This window comes from Theropithecus gelada, chromosome 3, assembly GCF_003255815.1.
Source record: "Theropithecus gelada isolate Dixy chromosome 3, Tgel_1.0, whole genome shotgun sequence".
Taxonomy (NCBI): domain Eukaryota; kingdom Metazoa; phylum Chordata; class Mammalia; order Primates; family Cercopithecidae; genus Theropithecus; species Theropithecus gelada.
The window spans coordinates 12,953,292-12,977,327 of NC_037670.1; the positions used below are offsets into that span (position 1 = coordinate 12,953,292).

Sequence of the window (24,036 nt, forward strand, 5' to 3'; positions counted from 1 at the left end):
CACCCCCACAGAGGCCATTTCCTTTCACTTCTCATGGTGTGATGCTGAGTGGAGGGGCAGTGGTACCTTGGCCAGGAGCTGGGGCAGCAGGGGGATGAGGTGCTCAGTCAACTTCACCCTGTCATCAGCTTGGGTCTTGCGCTCCTTAGAGGTTAAGCCCTGGAATGAGAGTCACTTGGGGGTGGGGGAGGTGTAGAGAAACACTAGTGCAGGGGGTGTGTGCAGTCCTCCTCCCCGTGACCTTATCTGCCTGGAAGGAAAAGAAAACTCGGCAGGTCCCACGAGATTTCTTCTCTCTGGAAATGAAATTCCTTTTTTTTTTTTTTTTTTTGAGACAGTCTCGCTCCGTTGCCCAGGCTGGAGTGCAGTGGTACGATCTCAGCTCACTGCAATCTCCGCCTCACAGGTTCATGCCATTCTCCTGCCTCAGCCTCCTAAGTAGCTGGGACTACAGGTGCCCACTACCATGCCCGGCTAATTTTTTTGTTTTATTTTTAGTAGAGACGGGGTTTCACCATGTTAGCCAGGATGGTCTTGATCTCCTGACCTCATGATCCGCCTTCCTCAGCCTCCCAAAGTGCTGGGATTATAGGCATGAGCCACCGCACCCAGCCCTTTTTTCTGGAAATGAAATTCTTTAAAGGGTAGAAGGAGCACCCTAACCCCGGCCTGAAGGGTAAGGATGCACAATGCCTGTCAGGATTGAGTATTACTGACCTACCCACTCCACCCTCATGCCATACCTTCCTCCCAGTGACCCGGCCCACAGGTGGGTGCCCCTCTGAAGCTTGCCGGGCACTGGATACAAGGATTTCTATCAGTGTGCTCTCCTGCACATCACCCAGGTCTGGAGTGCCAAGAGGATCAAAAACACAGAATCAAAGATTAGCCACCTTCTAACTCCAAGTTCCCCCTACCCCATGCCACCATTGCTGCCTTGTACAAGTCAGGCAAGCAATCTCTCCTGGTTTCACCCTAGGAAGTGGAAGGTCCCTGTCCCTGGCTCCATGTGGCACGCACTCTGGTCCTTCTCCAGCAGCAGGCTTGTCAGACTCTCCCAGTCCTTCAGCTGAGCCCCTGCACAGTCCCACAGGCTGTCTACTAAGTAAGCAGCGTGGTCGTGGAGCTGAGGAAGGAGGTGCATGGGGAGTTAGTGATGGCATATTAAAATATCCTAGGAAGTGGTCACTGATTAAATATCGCTCTCCTTCCTACAGTGTCCACCCCCATCCTTCTCCATTTGTCTTTTTTTTTTTTTCCCCAGTAGAGACAGGGTCTCACTATGTTGCCCAGGCTGGTCTCAAACTCCTGGGCTTAAAGGATTCTGCCACCTTAGCCTCTCAAAGTGCTGGGCTAACAGGCATGAGCCACCAAGCCCAGTCCACTTGTCGGTCCTATGCACAACAGCCAGACTTCATCTCTGTGTATGTCACCTCACTCTCCACAAAGAAGGACAGCAGAAGCTGGAAGAAAGTCCTCTGGGCGCCTGGGCTCTGGCGTCGCTCTCTTCCACCCATCGTTCTTATCTCACACTCAGGGTAGAAGAGTCTGGTGGAAAGGACACAAGGAAAGGGCTCAGCACAGGAGGAAACAAGGAGGTGTAACGATGACCACAGAGGGAGGAGATGGCTCAAGGAGATGATAAAGGAAAAGGAGGTGCAGAGCTAAGGAAAGCCCCAAGGAGCAGAGAGAGGAAAGGAGACACCAGAGAGACTTCCATGGAGATGCGGAGGCCTTAGGTAGGGCAGCAGCAGATGGGGGAGAGAAACCGAGAGGGTGGTGTTAAGGAAACATAAAAGGGGCCCTACTCACTTCCAGTACAGAAATTCGCCTGCAGCAGAGGCCAGGCCTCGATTAGAGGCATACACAATGGGGTAGATGCTCTCGCAGTCTGCGTCCGTCAGCACCCCTTCCATGTTCCTGCCCACAGAAAAGCAGAAAGAGTGTGTGAATAGGGACATTGTCTTCTGGCACAACCAAGGCTAGAAACAAAAAGAGGCAAAAGCAACGAGGACATAACTCACAAAGAACTTCTAAATGGAGAGTGGAAGACAAAGGAGTAGGGGGAGTTAGAGAAGACAGAAATATTTCCCACTCGAGATATTGCAACTCAGGAATGACCTCAGTCAACCTGCACAGATGGAAGAGTCAGCTATGACAGGTGGAGGGAGAGGACCCTGGAAGGGGCAAAAGTCTGAGACACTGGCCTCCCCTCTTCCCAGGACTCACTTAAGGATAAGTATCAGTAATCTGACGGCCTCTACTGCCACATCGTACTCTTTGTCCATGACCATGGAAACCATCCGGTCCTGCAGAAAGGAGAAAGTCACTCAATATCTCATTATACAAATTCCAAACATTCTGCTCTCTTAGAATCAGAAATTCCTAAAGAGAGTGCCTACACAGAGGAAGATGCTGGGATAGCCAAGACATCTTAGAGCATGAGGAGTAGAAAGATACAAGGTGGGGAAATGGGAATCACAACAAAGAGCCAAGCCAAGGAGCGCCACACATTTCACCTTGAAGCGGCTGGTGAAGAGCTCCAGACGTGCGGTCAGGTCCCTGTTGCCATACAGCCCTTTCAGGGCCTTCAGGCACTTCAGGCGGACTTCTCGGTGCTGATGAGGAGGGAAAACCAGGAGAATGGAAACAAGACTAACCATACTCTACTTACCCCTACTGAGCCTCCAGACTCCCCTCTCCGATCCCTCATTCTAGCTTGGGTGTCTCCTATACTGAGGACTCTGAGATGTCAGAAACAATTAACAGTGTCTTCTTACTTAAAAAACAAAAGGATCACAGCAGTACTCATGAGAAGGATACTTTGGCTGCCCCTTAGCACTTGTATTACCATCCATCAATAACTCTCTTCCATGGGAAAGTCTCTCTCCCCATACCTCATGTTTTGAGTCATTTTATCTCCTCGATATGTCTCTCTCTACCTTATCCTACCCTCCCCAGTGCTAGGAGAGTTTCAAGGTTCAGTGCCTTGATAGGTTAATCATTGCTCACTAGGTAAAATATCTCAGTGGCAGGCCCAGGAAAAGGTGAGGTGTCCTAGGACAAGAAAAAGATGAGGGAAACGGAAAAGGAAACTGACTCGAATCCCACCTTATCATGCAGAGTCCAACCAATATATTTTAAATAGCTGTCGGTGAGGAAAGAAGTGCTGTAGCTTTGCATCCAACATCCAATTTCCTCGATGCAGATAGCACGGATCTCAGGAAGGACATCCCTAGGCACAGACAGATAAGTTGACTCTTACAGTCACCCTCTCTTCAAACTCACTTTCCATCCTACCAGATAACTCCCTCTCATGGAAGAATTTATTTTCTTGAAATACCATCCACCCCAGGCCTTTCATTTCTTCCTCCTGCTGTAAATACTCTCTCTCTCTCTCTCTCTGGCTCTCTCTCTCTCTATATATATATATAGCAAAATACATGTAAATATTTTTTCTTTTTTTTTTTAAGGGATGGGGTCTCTTGCTATGTTGCCCAAGCTGGCCTGGAACCCCTGGGTTCAAGTTATCTTCCCACTTTGGCCTCTCAAGTGGCTAGGACTACAAAAATGTGCCGTAACCAGTTAGTAAATATTTTCTGTTACCAAACCATAAAACAGTTAAACACCAGCCTTGTAAAGCCTAATTCTCCACTCTACCTGTTGCCCAGGCACAATCTCGGCTCACTGCAACCACTACCTCTCTGGTTCAAGTGATTCTCCTGCCTCCGCCTCCCTAGTAGCTGGGATTACAGGTGCACCACCACGCCCAGCTACCTTTTTGTATTTTTAGTAGAGATGGGGTTTCACTATGTTGGCCAGGCTGGTCTCAAACTCCTGACCTCAAATGATCTGCCCATCTTGGCCTCCCAAAATGCTGGGGTTAAAGGTGTGAGCCACTGCACCCGGCCTCCATACCTCTCTTAAAAACCAATTTTGAAAGTTCATTCAGGCGGGGCATGGTGGCCAAAAATTAGCCAAGCATGGTTGGGGGCACCTGTAGTCCCAGCTACTTGGGAGGCTGAGGCAGGAGAATCACCTGAACCCAGGGGGTGGAGGTTGTGGTGAGCCGAGATCGCACCACTGCACTCCAGCCTGTGTGACAGAGTGAGACTCTGTCCCAGAAAAAAAAAGGTTCATTCAGCTGTTGGCCGAAGTGTGGGAGTTTTTTTTTTTCTTTCTGAGACGGAGTCTCGCTCTGTTGCCCAGGATGGAGTGCAGTGGCGCCATCTCGGCTCACTGCAAGCTCCGTCTCCCAGGTTCATACCATTCTCCTGCCTCAGACTCCTGAGTAGCTGGGACTACAGATGCCCGCCACCAGGCCCGGCTAATTTTTTGTATTTTTAGTAGAGACTGGGTTTCACCATGGTCTCCATCTCCTGACCTTGTGATCTGCCTGCCTCGGCCTCCCAAAGTGCTGGGATGACAGGCGTGAGCCACCATGCCCGGCCCTGAGTGTGTTTTAATTCCACATTAAGAAAAGGTTAAATCAGCTGAAAGGGTCTGGAAAGGCAGAAGTGAAACCTAGGTAAGAGTGACAAACATCTACAGATACCATATATATAGGTGGGGAGGTGGGGAGAGAGAGAGAGAGAGAGAGAGAGAGAGACAGACAGACAGACAGACAGACAGACGGAGTTTCACTCTTGTTGCCCAGGCTAGAGTACAATGGCATGATCTCGGCTCACCACAACCTCCACCTCCCAGATTCAAGCGATTCTCCTGCCTCAGTCTCCCAAATAGCTGGAATTACAGGGATGCGCCATCACATCTGGCTAATTTTGTATTTTCAGTAGAGATGGGGTTTCTCCATGTTGGTCAGGCTGGTTGTGAACTCCTGACCTCAGGTGATCTGCCTGCCTTGGCCTCCCAAAGTGCTGGGATTACAGGCATGAGCCACCGCGCCCAGCCTACAGATACTCTTTAACTTAACTTGATCAGGTCTTTAAAGAATATAAAACTCCCCTGCCCTTCGCACAGTGAGACAGCAGGCTGGGCCAGGAGAAGGCTCACCAGGCTGCACGCATCCCTCAGAAAAGTCCCGCCTTTCTGTTCTCTGCTCTTATTCTCAAGTCTCCAACCCCAGAAAGATGAGGAGTTGGGGCAGATCTGGGGCAAAACTGGAGCAGTTTTATACTCAGCAATGCTTTACTTTCTTATTTTATACAGTTTTATACTCAGCAATGCTTTACTTTCTTATTTTCTCCCAGAAGCACTTACAAGATCCTTTGTAGGGGTGATAAACTAAACCTCACCAATTTGAAACATTTGTTAAGAGTTTCTGCTCCAGCCACATTAATTCTGGGACTAACCAAATAACTAAGGGTTGGAGGGGGAAAACCTTGTTCACTTCCTCAGATTCCATAACCAAAGGCCAGCTGCTTCAATAAGAGAATCCCATTAGCTCACCTGTACCGATGAACAAAGACACCCCTGAAGAGGGCATTCATCATCCCCTCAATCTCCTCTTGATGCTCTTGGAGCTGGAGGACAGGGAGAAACGAATTAATCTCTTATACCCTAACAAGCATAAGGCCCTGAAGTTACAAAAAAAGTACAACTTCCACCTACTTCCTGTGTATCATAGGATAGTGTGAACCCCCGTAATCCTATGCTCTCTTTTAAACCTTCTAATTCTGGAAGAAGCTGTATAGTCAACTAATGCCTCAGAGGTTTGTGTGTAGTAAAAATAATATCCCCTCTGCATGTGGCTATTCTGACTATTCAGAAGCCCTAGCTGGTATTATACAGGCATATCTCACTTTATTGCGCTTTGCAAACATTGTTTACTAAAGGTGTGTGACAACCCTGCATTGGGTATACCTATCAGCGCCATTTGTCTAATAGCATATCCTCACTTTGTGTCCCTGTGGCACTTTTTGGTAATTCTCACAGTATTTTAAACTTTTTCATGATGGTACCTGTTATGGTTATCTGTGATCAGTAACCTTTAATGTTACTTTTTTTTTTTTTTTATGAGACAGAGTCTCACTCTGGCACCCAGGCTGAAGTACAGTGGTGTGACCATGGCTCATGGCAGCCTCCACCTCCTGGACTCAAGAGATCCTCCTGCCTCGGCCTCCCGAGTAGCTGGGAGTTCAGATGCATGCCACCACACCCAGCTAGTTCAAAAAAATTTTTTTGGTAGAGACAGGGTCTCCCTATGTTTGCCCAGGCTGGTCTTGAACTCCTGGGCTCAAGAAATCCTTCCACCTCAGCCTCCCAAAGTACTGGGATTATAGGCATGGGCCATCGCACCCAGCCTGAGGTTACTACTGTAACTGTTTTGGGGTACCACGAACTGTGCCCATATAAGATGGCAAACTTAACAAATGTTGTCTGTGTTCTGAATACTCTACCAACAAGAGTTTCCCTGTCTCTCTCTCCTCAGGTCTCCCTATTCATTCCTTGAGACACAAAAATATTGTAATTAGGTCAATTAATAACCCTCTTAAGTGTCCAAAAGAAAGGAAGAGTCACATGTTTCTCACTTTAAATCAAAAGCTAGAAATGATTAAGCTTAGAGGCCAGGAGCGGTGGCTCACACCTATAATCCCAGCACTTTGGGTGGGATGGTGAGGTGGCTGAGGTGGGCAAATCACTTGAGGTCAGTTCAAGACCAGCCTGACCAACATGGCAAAACCCTGTCTCTACTAAGAATAGAAAATTATCCAGGCACGGTGGCGGGTGCCTATAATCCCAGCTATTTAGGAGGCTGAGGCAGGAGAATCGCTTGAACCTGGGAGGCGGAGGTTGCGGTGAGCCGAGATCAAGCCACTGCACTCCAGCCTGGGCAACAAAGAGAGACTCTGTCTCAAAAAGAAAAAAAAAAAAAAAAAAGAAATGATGAAGCTTAGTTGAAAGCCAAGACAGGCCAATTGATAGCTAGGCTTCTTGTACCAAACAGTCAAGTTGTGAACGCAAAAGAAAAATTCTTGAAAGAAATTAAAAACGCTACTCCAGGGAACAAAGGGTGAGAAAGTCAAACAGTCTTATTGCTGATACAGAGACAGTTTTAGTAGTCGGAACAGAAGATCAAACCAGCTACAACATTCCCTTCAGCCAAAGCCCAATCCAGATTAATATCCTAGCTGTATTCCATTCTATGAAGGCTGAGCAAACTAAGGAAGCCACAAAAGTAAAGTTTGAAGCTAGAAGTTAGTTCATGAAGTTTAAGGAAAGAAGCCCTCTCCATAACATAAAAGTACAAGGTGAAGCAGCAAATACTGATAGAGAAGCAACAAGTTATCAAGAAAATCTAGCTAAGATTATTGATGAAGGTGGTTACACTAAACAATGGATTTTCAATGTGGACTAAACTGCCTTATATTGGAAAATGCCATCTAGGACTTTCACAGCTATTGAGGAGAAGTCAATGCCTGGCTTCAAAGCTTCAAAGGACAGCCTGACTCTTTGTTAGGGGCTAATGCAGTTGGTGACTTTAAGCTGAAGCCAACACTCATTTACCATTTTAAAAATCCTATAGCCCTTAAGAATTATGCTAAATCTACTCTCCCTATGTCTATAAATGAAACAACAAAGCCTAACTGATATCACATCTGTTTACAGCATGGTTTCCTGAATATTTTAAGCACATGGGTGAGAACTACAGCTCAGAAAAAAAGATTCCTTTCAAAATATTACTGTTCAATTACAATGTACCTGGTCACCCAAGAGCTCTGGTGAACATGTACAAGGAGATCCATGTTGCTTTTTTCTTTTTTTTTTTTTTTTTTGAGACGGAGTCTCGCGCTCTGTCGCCCAGGCTGGAGTGCAGTGGCGCGATCTCGGCTCACTGCAAGCTCCACCTCCCGGGTTCACGCCATTCTCCCGCCTCAGCCTCCGAGTAGCTGGGACTACAGGCGCCCGCCACCTCGCCCGGCTAGTTTTTTGTATTTTTTTAGTAAAGACGGGGTTTCACCATGTTAGCCAGGATGGTCTCGATCCCCTGACCTCGTGATCCACCCGCCTCAGCCTCCCAAAGTGCTGGGATTACAGGCTTGAGCCACCGCGCCCGGCCCCATGTTGCTTTTTTCATGCCTACTAACAGAACATCCATTTTGCAGCCCATGGAACCAAGGAGTAATTTCAACTTTCAAGTCTTATTATTTCAGAAATACATTTCATAAGGCTATAGCTGCCACAGTGATTCCTCTGATGATTTGGGCAAAGTCCATTTAAAACTTCCTGGGGTTAGGCATAGTGGCTCATGCCTACAATCCCAACTTTTTGGGAGGCTGAGGTGGGAGGACTGATTAAGCCCAGGAGTTCAAGACTAGCCTGGGCAACATAGTGAGAACCTGTCTCTACAGAAACAAAACAAAAACTAGCCAGGTGTAGTATGCAATCTGTAGTTCCAGATACTTGGAAGGATAAGGCAGGAACATCACTTGAGCACAGCAGGTTGAGGCTGCAGTAACCTGTGACTGCACCAGTGCATTCTGGTCTAGACAAAAGAGCAAGACCCTGTCTTCAAAACAAAAAACAAAAACCAGAACAACCCAACCCCCTGTCTGGGAAGGATTCACCATCTTACTTTACTTTAATTAATTAATTTATTTATTTATTTTTATTTTTATTTTTTTGAGACGGAGTCTTGCTCCATAGTGCAGGCTAGAGTGCAGTGGTGTGATCTTGGCACACTGCAACCTCTGCTTCCTGGGTTGAAGCAATTCTTCTGCCTCAGCCTCGCAAGTAGCTGGGATTACAAGCACACACAACCACACCTGGCTAATTTTGGTATTTTTAGTAGAGATGGGTTTTTCCATGTTGGCCAGGCTGGTCTCAAACTCCTGACCTCATATGATCCACCTGCCTTGGCCTCCCAGAGTGCTGGGATTACAGGTGTGAGCCACTGTGCCTGGCTGGGATTCACCATTTTAAATGCCATTAAGAACATCTGTGGTTCATGGGAGGAGGTCAAAATATCAACATTAACAAGAGTTAAGTTGATTCTAACCCTCATGGATGACTTTGAGAGGTTTAAGACTTTAGTAGAGGAAGTAACTACAGATACGGTGGAAAAAGCAAGACAACTAGAAGTAGAGACTGAAAATGTGGCTGAATTGCTACAATTTCATGACCTTGAACAAATAAGGAATTACTTCTTATGAATGAACAAGGAAAGCGGTTTCCTGAAATGGAATCTATTCCTGGTGAAGAGGTTGTGAATATTGTTGAAATGACAACAAATGATTCAGACTATTACCTAAACTTAGCTGATTAAGTAGCATGAGGGCTTGAGAGAACTGACTCTTGTTTTGAAAGAATTTCTATTGTGGGTAAAACGTCATCAAACAGCATTTCATGTTACAGAGAAATCTTTTGTAAACGGAAGAGTCAATAGATGCAGCAAACTTCACTGTTGTCTTATTTTAAGAAATTGCCACAGCCACCCTAATCTTCAGCAACCACTACCCTGATCAGTCAGCAGCCATCAACATGGAAGCAAGACCTTCCACCAACAAAAAGATGTAACTCGCTAAAGGTTCAGATTGCCATTAGCACTTTTTAGCAATAAAATATTTTTAAATTAAGGTACATACATTGCTTTTTAGACAGTAGTCTTGCACACTTAACAGACTACAGTGTAAACATAACTTTCATATGCACTGAGAAATAAAAATTTCGATTTTTTGATTGTGTGACTCATTGTACTTCAACATTCACTTTATTGTGATGGTCTAGAATTGAACCTGCAAGATCTTCGAGGTATGATGCCCATATGTTTCTAACAATTTGGAAAACAAATTTTTAGTTAAGTGCAGTTCGTTTAATAGAAGTGGAACTAGCAAAAATGAGAAAAAAGGGATTAGATCAGTGGTTCTCAACTGGGGCTAATTTTGTTCTCCAAGGGAGATTTAGCAGTGTCTAAAGATTTTTTTAGCTGCCACAACTTGGTGGGCGGCGGGCAGGGTACTACTGGTATCTATCTAGTAGATAAAAGGCCAGAGATGCTGCTAAACATCCTACCATGGCAGGACAGCCCCTCAACATCCATAATGCCATTGTTGAAAAATCCTGGATCACATGAACAACAGATACCAAAGAAACAGAATTATAAGGAGAAAGGGAACATTCTTTAAGACAACAGACCCCACCTCTTCAATTATGTAAGAACAACATATCATTTTCGACAGGACATACTTAAGTCATTAGGGCTGAAGTACCTGTATGTCCATATTTTACAGTAAATTAGCAAAAATAGGTGAGGCGAATATGTAAAATATTTGGGAAAGGGAGACTGAGAAAAGGTTACCGGCTTTAGGAATTAGGAAATCATTGGTTTGGAAAGAACAGTTTCAAAGAAAAATAGGGAAATAAGCTAGGTAGCAAAAAGGATTCAGTTAGTTGGACATTAAAGAAGTAAGGAGGCCGGGCGCGGTGGCTCAAGCCTGTAATCCCAGCACTTTGGGAGGCCGAGGTGGATGGATCACGAGGTCAGGTGATCAAGACTATCCTGGCTAACATGGTGAAACCCCGTCTCTACTAAAAATACAAAAAACTAGCCGGGCGTGGTGGCGGGCGCCTGTAGTCTCAGCTACTTGGGAGGCTGAGGCGGGAGAATGGCGTGAACCCGGGAGGCGGAGCTTGCAATGAGCCGAGATCACGCCACTGCGCTCCAGCCTGGGAGCACAGCGAGACTCCGTCTCAAAAAAAAAAAAAAAAAAAAAGACGTAAGGAAATGGCCGGGCGCGGTGGCTCACGCCTGTAATCCCAGCACTTTGGGAGGCCTAGACGAGGCCGAGGTGGATGGATCACGAGGTCAGGAGATCAAGACCAGCCTGGCTAACACAGTGAAACCCCGTCTCTACCAAAAATATACAAAAAACTAGCCAGGCGAGGTGGCGGGCGCCTGTAGTCCCAACTACTCGGGAGGCTGAGGCAGGAGAATGGCGTAGACCTGGGAGGCGGAGCTTGCAGTGAGCTGAGATCCGGCCACTGCACTCCAGCCTGGGCGACAGAGCGAGACTCCGTCTCAAAAAAAAAAAAAAAAAAAAAACATTTGCCGGGCGCGGTGGCTCACACCTGTAATCCCAGCACTTTGGGAGGCCGAGGCGGGCGGATCACAAGGTCAGGAGATCGAGACCACGGTGAAACCCCGTCTCTACTAAAAATACAAAAAATTAGCCGGACATGGTGGGGGGCACCTGTAGTCCCAGCTACTCGGGAGGCTGAGGCAGGAGAATGGGGTAAACCCGGGAGGCGGAGCTTGCAGTGAGCCGAGATCGTGCCACTGCACTCCAGCCTGGGGGACAGAGCGAGACTCCGTCTCAAAAAAAAGAAGTAAGGAAATACTATCCTAAAAAGAAGGATGGAAAAAAGAGTAACTCACAGAGGAGAAGAATGAAATAAAGATTCAAGAGCCTATATACATTTATAAGTGGAGAGAAGAAAAGAGTGGGGAGAAAGAAATTAAGGATAAAATGGGGGAATTATAATGACAATTGATTAAGCTAGACCCCGGAGAAGCCAAAAAAAGAAAAAAAAGAAAAAAAAGGAAGATTTGTACTAGTGTACATAATCTGAAATCCAGGACAGATTAATACACATAAGCTTTTAAGATCAACTTGACAATGAAAAATAACAAAAGAGAATGAGGGAAGCAGAAAGTTTCCTTCTCTAGTGATTTAGAATGGAAGACATCTTTTGTGAGGGCTGGAGAAACAACCAAATGATATGGTCAGACATGGTGAGTCCTGCCAGCCTCACAGGAGGTGTCTTAAGACACTAACAGAGAGTGAGGTGAAAACATCAGTAGTGTTACTCTTATGATAGACCCAGCTGATTAAAGATTTCATCAGCGTAAAAGATTTTGCTATGGCTTATGCCCTCCAGTAGTCATCCTTAAGTTTAAAAGGAAACAAAACAAGTATCTACTATGTGCCAGCTGAGGCAATTTACTCATCATCTCATTTATTCTTCACAAAAAGGTGAGATTATCCCCCTTTTTTTTTAATGAAAAGAAAAGTGAAGAGAGGTTACATAAGGCTATGGAGCTAGTGACTAAGTGGAACAGAACTTAAAGCCAGGAGTTCACTGGAAGGCCTGTGCTCTTTCCATTCCTTGAAAATTTGGCCTCCCTTGTCAATGGTTGGCTTTTAGTACTCCTGCGATCACTTGCACACTGCATGCACACTTGACAAGTAGGTCAAAAATTCCTTGCATGACAGGCAGGTACAGCACTTAAACACTTCTGACAATGAGTGCTGACAAAGAAAAACTGAGCAAAAGTGGAATTAGAGAGAACTCTAAATTACACATTATTTATTGAGCCCACAACCCAGAAACAAGATGAGCATGCAATGACCCCTTACAGGATGGGTCTATGAAACTATTGCCAGATTCTGTTATTCATGATCTTGAAAGACTGCCCAGGGCCTGTCTGTGGCAGAAGTGGATGTGAGTTGGGAAAAAGGGAAAGAAGAAGCAGGGAACACTCCTCACCTCTTTGCGTTTCTCCAACAGGCTCTCCAGCCGCTCAGGTGCCCTCTGCCCTGGCCCCTTGTTTCTTTCAGCCTCATACTGACGTTGATTGTTATCTTGGTGCAGACTCAGTTGGAGGGCAACTCTTACCAGGGAGGTCATCAGTTTCATGGCTTTGAGTAAGGAAAAAGAGATAAAAGAAATCATTATTTAGGTCAGAGGAGAGAGGATGAGTCGAAGGAAAAAACAGAATGAAAATGAGAAGCCAGAGCAGGGTGACCCTAAAATCCTAAGACTGCCTGTCCTGGAGCAGACTGTTTCCCTCTAACTCTTGTGGTCTTCTTCTAACCATTAGCATACCCCTAGTGGTGAGCTCTGACAAAAATGTTAAGCCTGGAAATTGTTCCTGTGATCTACCCCTTCTCAAAACTCCACTAGTGAGAAACTGGATTGAAGTTTAGGATAAAAGAGGCATGGCCTTGAAGTGAAAAGCCAAGATGCAGGTAGGAAATAAGACCCTGAATCGGAGAACAGAGGAAAGTCCTATAAATCCCCGGGAGAATGTCCAGAGTAAAAATGAATGCTCACCAGCCAGGGTGCTAGTGTGACGGAAGGCGCGGACTTGTGAGTCTGAGAGGCCAGTGAGCAGGGAGATGAGGTTGTCCATAGGGAAGCCATCATAGAGGAGGCTGTACTGGCACTGACAGACCAGTGTCCTCACAAACTCACAGAAGCTGCCCTGGAACTTCTTCCAGGATGGACCTGGAGCTGTCAGAGGATAGTCCCCTGAGTCCTACAAAAGGATGTATGAAAAGGATGGGAAAGTTATCACAAGGTCCATGAAGTCATACGGGCTTGGATGTCAAAACCCAACAGTCTAGTAAAAATACCTCTGTTATACCTCATTTCCAGGTATTCTCCCCAATTTGAGAGGCATATTCAGATCTCTTTTACCCCCAAGAGACTGAATTCCTCCTTCTAAAAGCTACCCTATTTCACAGAATCAAAAAGAAGGGGATAATAGGCATTGTTTTGAAATAAGAGGAGTAAGAGGATCCTGGTCGTCTTCTTCCACCTCATTAAACTGCTCTGTTAGGTGCTGGATGATCTCTGAGTTGGACATCTTCTTGAACATCTCAGGGGTCACGGTGCCTAAAGAATGAAGGATATGAGGTGCTTACGAGCAAAATAACAGGATGCTATGATTATTTACAGATATACCTGAAGATGAGCAAGGAAACATTCTGCAAACAGCCTAGGTGGGGAATCAGAAGACCCCCTGGTCAACAGTCTGCCAACATCCAACTATGTATTTGCTATAAGGCAATCTCTCTAAAAACCCAAAGGAAGGGAGCCACAGGTTATGCTGTAGACATGGCCAAATCCAAGAACCACACCTCACACAATCAGGCTGAAAACTGCACAGAAATGGCATCAAGAAACCCCAATCACAAAGATACAAATCTCTTAAGGGGATGGACCCCAAGTTCCTGAGGAGTATGTGCTTTGCCAAGAAGCACAACAAGAAGGGCCTAAAGAAGATGCAGGCCGGCTGGGCGCAGTCAGTCATGCCTGTAATCCCAGCACTTTGGGAGGCCAAGGCGGACGAATCATGAGGTCAGGAATTCGAGACCAGCCTGGCCAGCATGGTGAAACCCCATCTCTACTAAAAATGCAAAAAATGAGCTGGGCATAGTGGTGGGCACCTGTAATCCCAGCTACTCGGGAGGCTGAGGCAGGAGAATCACTTGAAACCGGTAGGCAGAGGTTACAGTGAGCCGAGATTGCACTACTGCACTCCAGTCTGCCAACAGAGTGAGACTCTGTCTCAAAAAAAAAAAAAAAAAAGAAGATGATGCAGGGCAACAATGCCAGGGCCACAAGTGCACATGCTGAGGCTATCAAGCCTCTCGTAAAGCCCAAGGAAGTTAAGCCCACTTGCCTACACTGCCCACCCCAAGCTTGAGAAGCATGCTTGTGCCCACAATGCCAAGGGGTTCAGGCTGTGCCAGCCAAAGGCCAAGGATCAAATGAAGGCCCAGGCTGCAGCTCCAGCTTCAGTTCCAGCTCAGGCTCCCAAAGGTGCCCCAGGCTGTACAAAGGCTTCAGAGTAGAGATCTCCGTCTCCAGTGTGAGGACAGGAGGACTGGTGTCCTCCTGCACTATTTGTACAAATAAACCTGAGGCAGAATTTGTTTACAAAAAAAAAAAAAAAAAAAACTGCCCCCCCGGCCGGGGGGAAAGAGGGAAACCCCGCCCAAAAAAAAAAAAAAAAAGGAATCAAGCAGTGAAAAACTGTGCCAAAAACATCAACAACAACAACAAAACAAAACAAAACAAAATAGGCTGGATGCGATGGCTCACGCCTGTAATCCCAACACTTTGGGAGGCCGAGGCAGGTGGATCACCTGAGGTCAGGAGTTCAAGACCAGCCTGGTGAAACCCCGTCTCTACTAAAAATGCAATCATTAGCCGCGTTTGGTGGCACACGCCTGTAATCCCAGCTACTTGGGAGGCTGAAGCACAAGAATCGCTTAAACCCAGGATGTAGAGGTTGCAGTGAGCCAAGGTTGTGCCACTGCACTCCAGCCTGGGCAATAGAGTGAGACTGTCTCAAAAAAAAAACACCAAAAAAAACCAAAAAAACAAAAAAAAGAAAACAAAGAGAGCAATAAAACTAAGCCAGGTGCTGATTTCTTATATAATACAACCTGACTGAGACCATCTGTCCCAATAAATTAAGCCATGACAGTAAGAGTTCTGGGGGTACCACAGCTACAGAGGAGAAATATGGGCAAAGTAGCTGGGAAATAAAGAGTATGAAAATAACAGATTATTGCATCTAGAAAGACTAAAGGGTGTCTTCAAATTTGTGCCATAACATAAGCATGATTACTTGTTTTTCCCCAAAGTGTCTTGCCTCTAAACCAACATGGTTCCCTACTGGATCACTTCCCGTATTTATCAATAAAAAAAATTAGTTAAATAAGTGAAACTTTTTTTTTTTTTTGAAGACAGTCTGGCTCTGTCGCCAGGCTGGAGTGCAGTGGCGCTATCCCAGCTCACTATCCACCTCCTGGGTTCAAGCAATTCTACAGGCATGAGCCACCATACCCAGATAATGTTTTGTATTTTAGTAGGGTTTCACCATGTTGCCCAGGCTGGTCTTAAACTCCTGACCTCAAGTGATTCACCCACCTCAGCTTCCCAAAGTGCTGGGATTACAGGTGTGAGTCACAGTGCCCAGCCTAAATAAGTAAAACTTTTCTAATGCTTTACCATCTTCCTTTATTTAGGAAATGTCTAATCCTACTTATCTAAATGGAGAAAGAATTTCATGACATAGGAACAAAAGGCTGGGAATTAGAAAGAGTAGTTTCCTCACCTTTACATCCGCAAGATCGGATGAAAAAGTTAACAAGCTCCAGAAATCCTGCATCCTGGTCTTGCTTGTAGCTATCCAGCCACTCATCTACCAAAGACTAGGAAAAAAAATGTAGATGACTTCTATTTCTGGCAACATGACAGAACAGAAATCCCATATGATCTTCCCAGTTGAACCATCTAAACTTCTGTAAAACATTTAAAACATCTTTCACAATGTACTGGTGAACTAGAATGAAAGGTAAAATTTCATACAGGGCAAAAATGAGGTCTAAGTAGCAACCCTGGGAGGTAAGCAAACTGACTTTTGCCCTAAAAGTTTCATTAATCCCTGGGGACCCTGACTTTGTATCCAGATGGCTGCATGGAATGCAGAGCACAGGAGATAGAGCCTAAGCTTTTTCCAAGACGAGTAGTCAAAGAGGAGGCACCTAAATAGAGCTGGGTCCTGCAAAAAGTCACATCCTCAAGGAAGTGAGACTGAACACTAAACCTACAGGGCAGATAGGGACAGCAAGAAAACTAGCTTGTTATGACCTGAGGGTGCAGTGGAGGAAAAAAAAATAATTCTCTTTGAGAATTCATAACCATAGTGAGCCCTCAGATCTGGATTTGCAGTCAAGATTCATATCACATACATGATCAGGATAATCTTTTTTTTTTCTTTTCTTTTCTTTTTTTTTTTGGGACAGAGTCTCACTCTGCAGCCCAAACTGGAGTGCAATGGCATGATCTCAGCTCACTACAACCTCCAGCTCCCAGGTTCAAGCAATTCTCCTGCTTCAGCCTCCCAAGTAGCTGGGATTACAGGTGTGCGCCACCACTCCTGGCTAACGGCTAATTTTTCTATTTTTAGTAGAGACAGGGTTTCACCATATTGGCCAGGCTGGTCTCGAACTCCTGACTTCAAGTAAGGTCCACCTTAGCGTCCCAAAATGCTGGGATTACAGGCATGAGCCACCACACTCAGCCCAGAATAATCATTCAGATAATTAAAAGTGATTCAGGCTGGAAGCAGTAACCCAAGTAAAGTAAAACTCCTGTTGCCCAGGCTGGTCTACCAAAAACAGAATAATTAGTCAGGAATGTTGGCACATGCCTATAGTCCCAACTACTAGAGAGGCTGAGGTGGGAGGATCACCACCTCCCCACTGAGGGAGGTTGAATCAGCAGGGAGCTGTGATAGCACTACTGCACTTCAGCCTAGAAAGAATGAAACCCTGTCTTAAAAAAAAAAAAAAAGTGATTCAGGAGTGTCCCCAGGCAACTGTCAAAGCAAAAACAGGATCCTCTCTTAAAAACCCACCTTTGGCCAGGCGTGTTAGCTCATGCCTGTAATCCCAGCACTTTGGGAGGCCGAGGCAGGCAGATCATAAGGTCAGGAGATCGAGACCATCCTGGCTAACACGGCGAAACCCCGTCTCTACTAAAAAAAAAAAAAAAAAAAAAAATACAAAAAATTAGCTGGGCGTGGTAGCGGGCGCCTGCAGTCCCAGCTACTCAGGAGGCTGAGGCAGGAGAATGGCGTGAATCCGGGAAGCGGAGTTTGCAGTGAGTGGAGATCGCGCCACTGCACTCCAGCCTGGGCGACAGTGTGAGACTCCATCTCAAGGAAAAAAAAAAAAAAAAAAACCCACCTTTGACCTAGGCCCCCAAAAATTCCAACACATAAGAACTCCAGGCCGGGCGCGGTGGCTCAAGCCTGTAATCCCAGCACTTTGGGAGGCCGAGCTGGGCGGATCACGAGGTCAGGAGATCGAGACCATCCTGGCTAACACGGTGAAACCCCGTCTCTACTAAGAAATACAAAAACTAGCCGGGCGAGGTGGCGGGCGCCTGTAGTCCCAGCTACTCGGGAGGCTGAGGCCGGAGAATGGCGTGAACCCGGGAGGCGGAGCTTGCAGTGAGCTGAGATCCGGCCACTGCACTCCAGCCTGGGCTACAGAGCGAGACTCCGTCTCAAAAAAAAAAAAAAAAAAAAAAAAAAAACAACTCCAGGGAAAATGAGTGGCTCACAATAAAATCTAGTAAAACATACAAAGAAACAAGGCACTGACAGAATTATATTCACAAAGATCTTCAGATAATAATCTACCATAGATTATAAAATGACTACGTGTAATAAAATTTTAAAAATAATAGAGGGGGAGAATGGGCTAAAATAAAAGAAATAAAAGGCCGGGCGCAGTGACTCACACCTGTAATCCCAGCACTTTGGAAGGCCAAGGCAGGTGGATCATGAGGTCAAGAGATCAAGACCATCCTGGCCAACATGGTAAAACCCCATCTCTGCTAAAAATACAAAAATTAGTTGGGCGCGGTGGCATGAGCCTGTAATCCCAGCTACTAGGGAGGCTGAGGCAGGAGAATCGCATGAACCCAGGAGGCAGAGGTTGCAGTGAGCCAAGATCGCGTCACTGCACTCCAGCCTGGCGACAGAGTAAGACTCTGTCTCAAAAAAAACTAACACACTGTACAACTGCATGTAAGATGGAAAAGACAACTGGAATTCAAATGTGCTCAGGTCCTTGTAGAAGATAAGAAATTCAAAGGAAAGCAAGCAAAGGGGGAAAAAGAAACAGAAAAGATAAAATGAAAGTACCAACTCAATACTAGGTCATAAGGCTAAGTCTCCATAAATTTTTCTTTTCTTTTTTTTTTTTTTTGAGACAGAGTCTCACTCTGTCACCCAGGCTAGAGTGCCATGGCACAATCTCAGCTCACTGCAACCTCTGCCTCCCGGGTTCAAGCAATTCTCATGCCTCAGCCTCCCAAGTGGCTGGGATTATAGACAAACACCACCACACACAGCTAATTTCTGTATTTTTAGTAGAGACAGGGTTTCACCATGTTGGCCAGGCTGGTCTCGAACTCCTGGCCTCAAGTGATCTGCCTGCCTCAGCCTCCCCAAGTGCTGGGATTACAGGTGTGAGCCACTGTGCCCAGCCCCTACATAAATTTCAAACACTACATTCCCTGACTACAATGCAATAAAGTTAGAAATCAAATAACGAAAATATAACTAGCAAAATTCTGTATGTTTGAAAATTTAAATATTTTCCCAGAAACTATAAAACTACACATTAATGTGTATAAATCTCAAACAATGTTAACTGAAATAATTAAATCACAGAAGCCTGAATAATGGATTCATTTACATAACTAAAAAACACATTCATAGTGGTAACACTATAATGAAAGATGAGAAAGATTAACACAAAATTCACTCTAGTGTCTACCGACGGGTAATAAGGAGACTGTGAGGTAGGGTAGAAAGAAGGTACACAAAGGATCTCTACAGCACTATTAAGGTTTCATTTCTTGAGCTGGGGCTAGAGATCTGGGTGATCATTTTTGTTTTTTAAACTACATATAAGCTTTGTACACTTTTGGATATTAGAACTTCAATAAAATTATAAAAAAAGAAACAGAGAGAGGGAAAAAATAATTAAGTACAATTGTCAAGATGGAGCTAAAAAATAACATGGGTGAACAAGGTGCCACCCACATCCAAACTTCCTTCCTATGTCATGCAATGCCTCTCCTCATCTGCTCCATCAATCAATAAAGGCGTAATCACTCCTGTGATACCTTTAAGAAAAGAACATGCTCTCTCAAAGCTGGATGCAGTGGCTCATGCCTGTAATTTCAGCACTTTGGGAGGCCGAGGTGGGCGGATCACCTGAGGTCAGGAGTTCAAGACCAGCCTGGCCAACATGGCGAAACCCCATCTCTACTAAAAACATAAAAATTAGCTGGGCGTGGTGGCATGCACCTGTAATCTCAGCTACTTGGGAACCTGAGGCATGAGAATCGCTTGAACCCAGTAAGTGGAGACTGTGCCACTGCATTCCAGCCTGGGCAATGGAAAGAGATTGTGTCTCAAAAAAAAAAAAAGAGAAGAACACGCTCTCTCATTCAAGGTTACCTTCGTATCACTCCAAGGATTCACCCCATAATCTTATCTTTTTTGATACGTTATACCCACTAAAATGTTCATATCAAATCAAGTTTGTAGACACTTGTCCTTACCTTACAAAAACTGAGATGGTATCAACAGAAGTAAGACACTGCTTTACCTGCATGTCACTTTTGGCGGCTTTCACAGCACTGAAAAGATCATTGGCTGGTGGCTCTGACTGTTTCCGGCTATGACGATGTACCACTCGGGACCCTTTCTTTGGATGTTTTGCCACCTGATATGTATAAAGAGATCAGAAATATGAAAAAAAGGTAAAAGTGACATTAACACTTGGTTTCATCATTATCACACAAGTAGGCTTAAGCTGCCAATTCCACAGCAGAATCTGAGTTAGACTCAATCCTGAAATAGTTGATGTTTATACTGTTATGAAATTTATTAACTTTTTTCCCTAGGAGAAAAAAAAAGTTCTTGAGTCCCTTTCCTGTATCTCTACATCCTAACATCCTTTTCTCTTATTCTTTTATCTTCGAAATTTCTCTTCTTCCTATTTCCATCCCTTAATACTTGGTAAATCTTGTCCTTTTATGAACCATATCACCTGAACCTCTTTTAGGTTTTCTTTTTTTTTTTTTTTTTTTGAGACAAAGTCTTGCTCTGTCGCCCAGGCTGGAGTACAGTGGCACGATCTTGGCACACTGCAAGCTCTGCCCTCTGGTTTCATTCTCCTGCCTCAGCCTCCTGAGTAGCTGGGCTGCTTCCCCCACAAGATTCAAAAACAAAAGAAAACTGGCTGACTCACCGGCGTTGTTTTCGGTGGTCGTTTTGCTGCTCTCTTCTTCACACTGCGATTCAAGCTATCTTCAAAGTCACTGCCTTCATCAGCTAACAAAGAGTCACTATTCCTGTGAGAAAATATGGTTCTCTTTAAATACAACCATCCTATTCCCTCCATATAAAAGGCTAATGAATTATAGTTTCTCTGTCTCTCACCACACCCCATCTCCATGAGAAAAACATATTCGGATTTTAAGAAAAAACGAGCTTATTATTCATAGGAAGTTGGGACAAAATCTTTTTTTTTTTTTGAGACGGAGTTTCACTCTTGTCACCCAGGCTAGAGTGCAATGGCATGATCTCGGCTCACTGCAACCTCCACCTCCCAGGTTCAAGCGATTCTCCTACCTCAGCCTCCGCGTAGCTGGGATTACAGGTGTTTCATGTTGGTCAGGCTGGTATCAAACTCCTGACCTCAGGTGATCCACCCGCCTCAGCCTCCCAAAGTGTTGGGATTACAAGCTTGAGCCACTACACCCGGCTGAGACGAAGTCTTAAAGGAAAACTTTCATGTGAAAGCAATGGAGATGAAGAATGAGGAAATGAGACAGGGGAAGGACAACCCTTCCTAGTATTCTCTCTGAATAAGAGAATCAAATGATACTCACTTAGCAGGTAGAGAAAAATAATCATGGCTCAGGAAGTCATCTATCACTCAACCATAAATGGAAGAGTAATGTGTACCTAAATTTCACCCCCTTGAAACATAAACCACACGTCTTATCAATTCAAGTTTATAACATTGATATAATCTGGTCCCCCACAGTAGCACTGACAGAAACAGAAATGACTCAGAGAAAGCCAATTAAAACAGCCAGGGGATAAAGCAGATCTATATGAAATTAGCTTTTTTCCTTCTGAAAACATGAAAAACCAAGATATATCATTATAACCTACACAGAATAAACTCTCATATGGTAATAAATAAAGATACACAGACCTGTTTACAAAATCCTCAAGTAGGAGAACTAGGGGACACTGGCTAAAAAGTATATACAATTTGCCAGGCAACAAATAAAGAACTCTTTACTCCCCCATCTGCCACCTCTCAGCCCCCACCAGGGGTTGTACATGCTGAACACAGAAATGTGTTTAAGAGAGGTTTAGACAAGATGGAATGGATTAAAAATAGGATGTGCTTGAACCCGGGAGGCAGAGGCTGCAGTGAGCCGAGATCGCGCCACGGCACTCCAGCCTGGGCAACAGGGCAAGACTCCGTCTCCAAAAAAAAAAAAAGCAGGATGTACTACTATTTTGATGTCTACAACACCTAACACCTAGGACCACCAAAAAAAAAAAACACACCTAGAGCTGGAGGGAGGGTGTCACTGTGCTGAACGAGTGTAGCACTTCTGGTGTTTTCACACAGTCCCACGCATATTATCATCAATGTGGGGAAACGAGAGGGAGAAGGCTGCGACAGACACAGGAAGTGGCTGCACAATGCAACATCTACTTACCCCTCTGATGTATGGTTTGAGTCCCTGTCATCAAAGGGTAGACTGGCAGAGGAACTAGAAGACGCAGACAAGGCCGTCCTGGCACCTCCCGCAGCTCTTTGCAGTGGGGAGGACATGCTTAGAGAGGAGCTACGGGGCCAGGACGATGAAGACTGCAGGGAAAGTATGGCGATCCAGCTGGAGAAAGAAATATAAGAAAGGGCTCCTATCACAGCACTTCTCCATCCCCAGCCCTGACCAGTCCCTTTCTTTCCAAGGGAATGGTTCTAGAACTCTGGGGTTGGGTGAGGGGGACCAAAAACTAAGACAAAAGCTGGGCACCATGGCTCATGCCTATAATCCCAGCACTTTGGGAGGCCGAGGCAGAAGGATGGCTTGAGCCCAGGAGTTCAAGACCAGCCTGGGCAATACAGCAAGACCCCATTTCTACAAAAAATAGTAATAGTCAGGTGTGGTAGCGCATGCCTGTATTCAGCTATTCACGAGGCTGAGGTGGGAGGACTGCCTGAGTCCAGGAGTTCAAGGCTACAGTGAGCTATGATCGCACCACTGTACTCCAGCCTGGGTGACAGAGCAAGACCCTGTCCCAGAAAAAAAAGAAAAAAAAAAGTAATAATAAATAAGAAAAATGGCTGGGCACAGTGACTCATGCCTGTAACTCCAGCACTTTGGGAGACCGAGGCAGGCAGATCACCTGAGGTCGGGGGCTCGAGACCAGCCTGACCAACATGGAGAAACCCTGTCTCTACTAAAAATACGAAATTAGCCGGGTGTGATGGTATATACCTGTAATCCCAGCTACTCGGGAGGCTGAGGCAGGAGAATCGCTTGAACATAGAAGGCAGAAGTTGCAGTGAGCTGAGACTGTGCCATTGCACTCTAGCCTGGGCAACAAGAGCTAAACTCCATCTCAAAATAAATAAATAAGACAAAGAGCTGACCTAAGGCATCAAGGGATTAAGGACAACAACACCCCAGAAACTGGCCAGTGGGTTTGGAGTTGCTCTCCAACAGCTGAGGAAGTCACACACCAGGGCAGCTTCAGACACATCTCTCTAAAGGCTGTGGAAGTGCAAACTGCCTGTTGCAAGTAAATTTAACTCATGGGTCTTTTCTTCAAAAAAAAAAAAGAAAGAAAAAAAAAAGCACGCTGGGTGCAGCAGATCATACCTATAATCCCAGAACTTTAGGCAGCTGAGGTGGGAGGACTGCTTGAGTCCAGTAGTTCAAGACCAGCCTGGGCAACATAGCAAGACCCCATCTCTACAAAAAATAAGCAAAAACTAGCTATGTGTGGTGGTGCACACCTGTGGTCCCAGCTACTCATGAGGCTGAGGCAGGAGGACTGCTTGAGCCCAGCAGTTTGAGACCAGACTTGGCAACATGAGATGCGTCCAAAAAAAAAAAAAAAAATCCGAGCAAAGCACACACCAGGGCAGCTTCAGACACAGCCCTCTCTAGAGGCTTCAGAAGTGTAAACTGCCTGCTGCAAGGGAATTTAACTCATAGGTTTTTAAAAAAAAAAAAAAAAGGGCCGGGCGCGGTGGCTTAAGCCTGTAATCCCAGCACTTTGGGAGGCCGAGACGGGCGGATCACGAGGTCAGGAGATCAAGACCATCCTGGCTAACACGGTGAAACCCCGTCTCTACTAAAAATACAAAAAACTAGCCGGGCGAGGTGGCGGGCGCCTGTAGTCCCAGCTACTCGGGAGGCTGAGGCAGGAGAATGGCGTAAACCCAGGAGGCGGAGCTTGCAGTGAGCTGAGATCCGGCCACTCCACCCGGGGCGACGAAGCAGAGCCCCCCCCCCCCAAAAAAAAAAAAAAAAAAAAGGCAAGGCGCCCACGGTGGCTCAAACCTGGAATCCTAGCACTTTGAGCGGCTGAAGCAGGACTGCCTGACCCCAACAGTTCGAAATCAGCCTGGGCAACATAGCAAGACCCTGTCTCTACGAAACAAAACAAAACAAAACAAAACAACTAGCCAGGCGTGGTGGTGCACCTGTAGT

General features: G+C 45.5%; 1 protein-coding gene across 4 annotated transcripts in view; it reads right to left on the reverse strand.

Moving 5' to 3' along the window:
- The window catches only part of STAG3 (stromal antigen 3), a 39,743-nt gene that overhangs the window by 14,120 nt on the left and 1,587 nt on the right, over positions 1-24,036 (reverse strand). For 3 of the 4 annotated variants that reach the window (XM_025378800.1, XM_025378799.1, XM_025378798.1), the window contains exons 2-17: positions 22,030-22,206; positions 20,535-20,637; positions 19,890-20,006; positions 15,812-15,908; positions 13,502-13,578; positions 13,015-13,219; positions 12,448-12,599; positions 5,410-5,483; positions 3,112-3,235; positions 2,520-2,618; positions 2,230-2,309; positions 1,813-1,920; positions 1,434-1,548; positions 1,021-1,126; positions 744-847; positions 67-159 (exon numbers count right to left, since the gene is read on the reverse strand). In XM_025378800.1, the coding sequence (XP_025234585.1) occupies positions 67-159; positions 744-847; positions 1,021-1,126; positions 1,434-1,548; positions 1,813-1,920; positions 2,230-2,309; positions 2,520-2,618; positions 3,112-3,235; positions 5,410-5,483; positions 12,448-12,599; positions 13,015-13,219; positions 13,502-13,578; positions 15,812-15,908; positions 19,890-20,006; positions 20,535-20,637; positions 22,030-22,145 (1,770 nt within the window). In that variant the 5' untranslated portion in view covers positions 22,146-22,206. The remainder of the gene's footprint in view (positions 1-66; positions 160-743; positions 848-1,020; positions 1,127-1,433; positions 1,549-1,812; positions 1,921-2,229; positions 2,310-2,519; positions 2,619-3,111; positions 3,236-5,409; positions 5,484-12,447; positions 12,600-13,014; positions 13,220-13,501; positions 13,579-15,811; positions 15,909-19,889; positions 20,007-20,534; positions 20,638-22,029; positions 22,207-24,036) is intronic. The other variant, XM_025378801.1, reaches the window with a different exon arrangement.